Raw genomic sequence first — 6758 nt, 5'->3', positions numbered from 1 at the left:
GAACTCACTGATCGAACTCAAACTGGAGAAGTGGAAGCTTTTGAAAAAGCTTGTATGAATCAAAATGGACTCTGAATTTTCAACTTGAGCGACGAACTTTCAGTTGATGGAGCTTTCAAAATTCACTGACGAAGCCATGAGTCTAACAAGCTTAGCTTTCACGTCAATCCCGGGGTGAAAAATCTCTATACAAAAAGAAACAAAATCACTACAACTCCAAATTAAAACCCTAAAAACTGCTGCAATCCTTCAGTTTAAATCCCAAATCTACTGAATTTAGTGTTTCTTAATAAAGATGAAGCTGCAATTTTTTTTAAAATAATGGCTCAAAAACCATGGAATTTCTGAACAATTTTACAGAATTTTCGAAAATTTGCAGTGCATAACAAAATAATAATCAATTATCCCAAAAGTACAGAAAATATGAGGAAAAAAACCCAAAAATGCAAATAACTTACCAATAAAGAGAAAAAAATTAAGAGATCAAGAGAAGGATGATGAACAAAAACTTATAGATTCTGAAGAACAAAGGGCAAAAGCGCTGCAAACATCTATTTTCTAAAGAAATGCGGCGAAATCTGAATTTTTAGGTGTTTCAGTATATATTTTATTTCAGAATTTTTTTATTTTAAATATTTTTCTCGTTTCTTTTTACTCAAGGGCTTTCATTTAAAAGGTAAACAATTACTAAATTAGCTTTTTTAATTCAATAAGAAAATTTTTAAAATTCTATAAATTGATAAATCTAATTTATTAATTATATATTAATGGTTTAGATAATTATCAATCAATTATAGTAGAAATAAGACTTGATTTACATTTTTAGTTTTATATATATATATTCACTTCATATTTTAAATTATTTTTTGTTAATTTATCTTTGAAATTATATTTTTATATCAATTTATATTTTTTTAAATAAAGTAAGATGACAATAATGATTGAAGGAGTAAACTTAGAAAAATATAATTTGAAGGTAAAATGAAAAAAAAACAACAATATTTAAAAAAAATAGAATTTATAATATTGTATATAAAATTTTAAAGTATTTATTTTTGGTAATTAAAAATAGTTTCTGTAATTTACTGAAAAATTAGGTTAGACGATTGTAATTTTGAAGGAACATTTACTTCACTACGCGCTCTTTCCCTTTTTACTATACACTTCCTTCCCTATTGGTTGGTTTCTTTTAAATTACCACGTAATTTACGGCTTTAAATGATATCAACATCCTTAGTTGTAAAGCAATTTGGGGCGAAATCTAGTATTAAAAAAATTAAGTTCAAGCTAATTACAAACATTTATAAAAATATAACTAATATATATTTAAATAATTTCACTCAAAACTTGACTCTGAATCTGAGTCAACATAATTTTTTTAAATTTTCATATATTTCTATTAATATATATAAATAACTGAAAAATATTATTTTATTTAATTTAATAACATGATAAAAAATTAATATTATAATTTTAATATCTTACACATTAATATTATATATATATATATATCAAAATCTAACTAATAATATATAAAATTTAATTTTTATAATTATCTAGTGATAAGATGGACGTGTTCTCTAAACACAATCTAAATCTTAATTTTTATATAATTAAAAAAACACTTAATTTTTATTAAAATTGAGTAATGAATGAGAACTTATCGAATACAATTTTTTTTACCCTCACTATAATTAGGTCATATTCAGGGACAGATGGACTAAGTTATTGGAGAACCAAATGTATCCTTATTATTTAGGATAAATTATTAAATTTAGTTTAATATGTTAAAAGAAAAAGAGAAAATAAGAAAAATTGTACTCTCATCATATTGAAAAAAGAATATTAACATTTTAGATTCTTATTTTTAAATTTTCTAATCTTCACTAAGTGTTTCTTAAGTCAAAATAAAACTTAGACTAATGAGTTAAAGATTAACTTCTGATGAGTTGAAGTGAAAAGATTAATTTCTCTATTTTTGAGTAATTTAAAGATTAACTTAGAGTCATGACATAAAGTTCTACTGTTATGTGATTAAATCTAATGACTTTAGAGTCATGACATAAAGTTCTTCTGCTAGCTGGTGTTTTAAACGTCTCTTGAAACTTAGAACTGAAGCTCTTCATTTTCTTAATGCTACTCCTATGGCTAACTAAATCATTTGGGAGGAGATTAGAGTTAAGCATCCCAAAGTTCCTTGGCACAAGCTCATTTGGTTTCCCATGCACATTCCTAAATTCAGCATCATCACATGGATGGCTATTCTCGACAGACTTCCTACTTGAGAGATAACAACAACAACAAAACCCAATTCCCATATGCAATGGGGTAAGGGGGAGGTAGGGTAGTAGGCTGCCCCCAACGCCAGGTTGAGAGTAGCTTCCGTGGAAGACCTCCGGCAGTCAGAAAATTAAAAATATAGATAAAATGCAATGCATGTATAAATAAATACATAAATACATAGTTGAACAGTATTCATATGCCCTCTTTGCAATGATCACTTGGAATCGAAAAACCACCTTTTTACAGACTACAAAATTACTTACAGCCTGTGGAAGCACATTATAAACCTGAACCAACTGCTTAAACCGCAAATGTCATGGGATAATATGATCATTTGGGCAACTTCAAAGTGGAAAGGTAAATCTCTCCTAACATCTATATTGAAAATTGCTTGGTGTTCCTTCATTTACACCGTTTGGGAGGAAAGAAATTGGAGGATTTTTCAAGGAAGAACTCGTTTGGTGGATGAAATGTTTAGTACCATTAAGGGTATCGTTAGTGCTCAGCTTAGCAATAGGGATTTTAATAGAACTGATAATATCAACTCTCTTCTTTGTAATAATTGGGGTATAGGCTAACTATTTTTGTTGTACATAGCTTCTTAATCCTTGATTGGGTGTTGTATTGATCGTTTGCTTGGATAATAAAATTTTTACTTATCCAAAAAAAAATAAAGATTAACTTTTCAATTTTCATAAAAGGGATGGATGAAATTCAGAGATAAAGCTTTATTTAACTCAAACAATCCAAATTTATAGATCAGACTTGGTAAAGAGTAGTTGATTCATAAATATAATTATGCCGTAATTGAATAATTAAAAATAAATAAATAATCGTTGCTATTATTAGTTCAGCCACCGCCAGCTTTTCATCATACACACTTTTCCACCCTATTCCTCTTTTACCTGTTGTTGACTTTTTATTTTCCACCCTATTTTTTATTTATAATAATAAATATAATATTTAATATCTATACATTTTATTAATTAATTATATTTTTTTTAAAATGTCAAAACTTAATAATCAATATCTTTAAAATTTTTGATATTTTAATCAATATTTTTATTTTTAAAAGTGATTTAATTATTTTTAAAAGATAATAATCAAAATTAACTTAAAAATAAGTATGTCAATTTGATAAGGGTACGTTTGGTTCATGGAATGTAGCATTACTTCTGGGAATGAGATTACCGGAATGTAACATTACCTAATACATTACTGGAAATGTTATATTACTGTGTTTAGTATGTTTGGCAGGAATTTATGATTACAGTATTTGGTTGAAGGAATATGAGATTACTGGAACGTATATTTTACCAAATTGTCATTGTTATATATGTGTTAACAAGTGAAATTATAAATATTTAAATGAAAATATTTATATAAAAAATCATCGAAAATATATTACTTTATTATTTTAAATTTATATATTTTTTAATATAATTTTTATATAATTTTTTTTTATAAAATTTAAAAGAAAAATGGGTAGAATAAAAGAGTAATTATATCATGTATTATTTTAATTATAAATAATATTATATTTTACATTATTTATCTAAAAATATATTAATATTTTACATCAACGTTTAACTAAATAAACATACGAAAATTTTAATAGATGAACCATGCCTTCAAGATTGATTTTAATGTGCTTGAGTCCACTAATTTATTCCTCCTCCTTATATCATTAAATAAAGTCAGAGCTTCATATAGATGTCCATGTTCCACTTTTGCAGAGATGATCGACGTCCAAGATGAAGAACTCTTCTCGGGCATCAATTTGAACACCGAATTAGCCCCTGCAATTTGTCCACATTTGGAATACATCTGAATGAGACCGTTTGCACTCATAGGATGCGAAAGAAGACCTCTTTTGATAATGTAAGCCTCAGCTTGCATCCCCATATGCAAATGCACAGGGCTGTTACATAATCTGAAAAATATCACAAACAGTGATCGATTCAATATAACAGGAGCACGACTGAATCCTCCTGAGAAGTCTGTGAATCATTTCATGGTCGTTTGCCTTGAGGCAAGCTTGTATCATTAAATTCCATGAGATCTCAGCATCTGAAATCGAAGAACATATCTTGAGTGCTTGATGGTGATCCGATAATTCCGAGTAAAGATTTATGAGCATGTTAACTACAGAAAGATTTTATTCATAACAAGCTTTGAGTATCTTGCAATGTAATTCTCTTCCCTTTCTAAGATCACCTAAAGGCACACTAGATAGAATAACAAATGTTAAGGTGAACTCATTTGCTTCAATACCATTAAGCTGCATTTTTTGGAAACATGTAAGTGCTTCCACAAACCACCCATTCCATGAAAGTCCAGAGATCAGAGTTGACCTCGTTACGATTCTGGATCTTCTACTCTTTCGAAAACCCTTGAAGCTGCCTTTGGCATCCCACATTTGGAATACATATCGATCAAAGCACTTGTAACATATGGATCGGAATGAACATCTAGTTTTCTGGCCAAGGAGTGGAATTCTTTCCCTGCGTCAAGATTCAATAACATAGAGCATGCACCATTTTATCATGCTTGCTATAATAATATTCTCATTGGATTCACTTCTTTCTAAGCCAACATACACCTTCAAAGGAACATTTTTCCACTGTTCCAAGCTCTCGTGCTCGATGCACTCGATATACATATCCAAAAGAGAGCACATAACATAGTTATTCGATACTAAGCCGGTCCTAACTATATATCCATGAATCTGCCTACCATAGTCCATCTCGTGTAAACTCGAAATTGTCTTGAGAATACTTGTAATGGTGAAATCATCACGATAATAGACTTGATGCATTAAAACTCTGAAATTCCTAAGAGCTTCAAAGTAATGAAATTTATGTACATAACCCATGATCAATGTGTTCCATGAAACTAAATCTTTCTCAACAGATGGTCGAAAACTCGTCTTAATCCTTTCAAATCCTTACGTTTTGCATAAAAATCCATTACACTATTGTCCAGAAACAAACAAAAGCTTCCCAAAATCCTTTCTTAATCATCAAACCATGTAGTTGACTTCCCAAATTCAACTGCTCCAAATTGGAACATGCCTTGATAACCACTGAAAACACTAAAGCATCCAACTCGATTCCCTTAGAAACCATATCGAGGAAAAGATACAAACCCTCTTTTTCAAACCCATTTTTCACGTAAGCACTTAACATGGAACTCCAAGCAACCAAACCAGGCTTCTCAATCCCATCAAAAACCAAAACATCATCCTCTAAAAGGCCACAACTTGAGTACATATTCACCAAATAATTATGCAAAAACCCATCAAGAAAAGCCTCTCCTTTCTTCAAAACTTGTCCATGAACCCCTCAGCCAAACCCCAATTCCCTCGTTTTCCCACGACTTCTCAACACAACCGCGTAAACATACGAGTCAGGGATTTGCAAAGGGATTTCAATTTTGGGAATTTCAATTTTGAGAACACAAACCCATAACCAAGTCGAAGAAGAAGAAGATTTCAGCCAAAACGAAGTGGGGAGAAGGTTATTTTAGACGACGACGACGAAATAATGAAATACCGGAGATGGGGATTAATATTCTCGAGAAAACAGTAAAAAAACATTGTTGATATTAATTTTTACTGGTACTTGGTAATGTGGCCCATTCAAATGTGGGTATATTCCTCCGAGAAAAAAAACATTCCTCCCAAGTTATACCGTGAACCAAACGAGGTAAAAGGTGAACAATGAGATCATGACCCTATGAGACTTGAAACATCGAGAATTCAAAATAGAATAGAACCGATATTACTTTAGAAGATTTTTTTAAGATTTTAGATTGAATAATAATATTTTATACTCAAATATTTTTAAAATGTTTTAATCACTAAACTTTTTTAATTTTAATCCTTAAACTTTTGTTTTTTTAAATTAAATCAACTAAAGAAAAATAACAATAAACTGCATCAATTATTTTATTTCTTACCAATACTAACTAGAATTATTGTCATTGGCAGATAATTAAAAAATATATAAAATATATATTTTAATTTTTCTATAATTACCAGTATATAATCTTTTAATCAATTAATTCAATTCAAATACTGAATAAATCTAATATGAGAGTGACCCTTTTAGCCCAATTTACTTAAAATATATGAAAATTTATAATATATATAATAATTAAAAATATAAAAATATTCTAACACGTCACATACCTTGAGCAAGTACAATACATGTGGAAATAACTACAGGTAGCCAAGGCAAAAGTTGCTGCTTTGTTCTAAGATTTGAGGTTTCATTCCAATCAAAAGGCTAAAAGACACCAATTTTATTCTCAACCCTAAACTGCAGCCATCTTTGTTGGGTTGGAAAATAGTTTTCTTTTGAAAAGTACTGCAAAAATTACTTTGTACACAAATATCATTTTTTTTGGGAAGGAAAATGCATCCGAGAGATTCCTCCATGTTGTGAAATCAGGCTCTCACTATCATTCATGCC

The 6758-nt window shown here is 29.4% G+C and overlaps 1 protein-coding gene across 1 annotated transcript; it reads right to left on the bottom strand.

The window, feature by feature from the left end:
- Positions 1 to 3894: 3894 nt before the first annotated feature.
- On the bottom strand, positions 3895 to 5555 carry LOC120160162 (pentatricopeptide repeat-containing protein At5g13270, chloroplastic-like). The gene is made up of 3 exons (XM_039170592.1): positions 5312 to 5555; positions 4646 to 4787; positions 3895 to 4216 (listed from the first exon to the last, which is right to left on the bottom strand). The coding sequence occupies exons 1-3, from the start codon at positions 5553 to 5555 to the stop codon at positions 3895 to 3897; spliced, it is 708 nt and encodes a 235-aa protein (XP_039026523.1).
- Positions 5556 to 6758: the final 1203 nt, after the last annotated feature.

This window comes from Hibiscus syriacus, unplaced genomic scaffold, assembly GCF_006381635.1.
Source record: "Hibiscus syriacus cultivar Baekdansim isolate YM2019G1 unplaced genomic scaffold, ASM638163v2 tig00111392_pilon, whole genome shotgun sequence".
In the NCBI taxonomy this organism is placed as follows: Eukaryota; Viridiplantae; Streptophyta; class Magnoliopsida; order Malvales; family Malvaceae; genus Hibiscus; species Hibiscus syriacus.
The sequence above is the reverse complement of the archived record's forward strand: the minus strand, read 5'-3'. Positions and strand labels throughout refer to the sequence as shown.

What these genes read in the sequence shown, in the direction of transcription:
- LOC120160162 (XM_039170592.1), bottom strand. Translation starts at nt 5,555, where the DNA reads ATGTACTCAAGTTGTGGCCTTTTAGAGGATGATGTTTTGGTTTTTGAT. An exon ending in TTTGGGAAGTCAACTACATG is followed by an intron (nt 4,788 to 5,311) that starts GTTTGATGATTA and finishes ATCTTGACGCAG; the next exon opens with GGAAAGAATTCCACTCCTTG. An exon ending in AGAGTAGAAGATCCAGAATC is followed by an intron (nt 4,217 to 4,645) that starts GTAACGAGGTCA and finishes GATATTTTTCAG; the next exon opens with ATTATGTAACAGCCCTGTGC.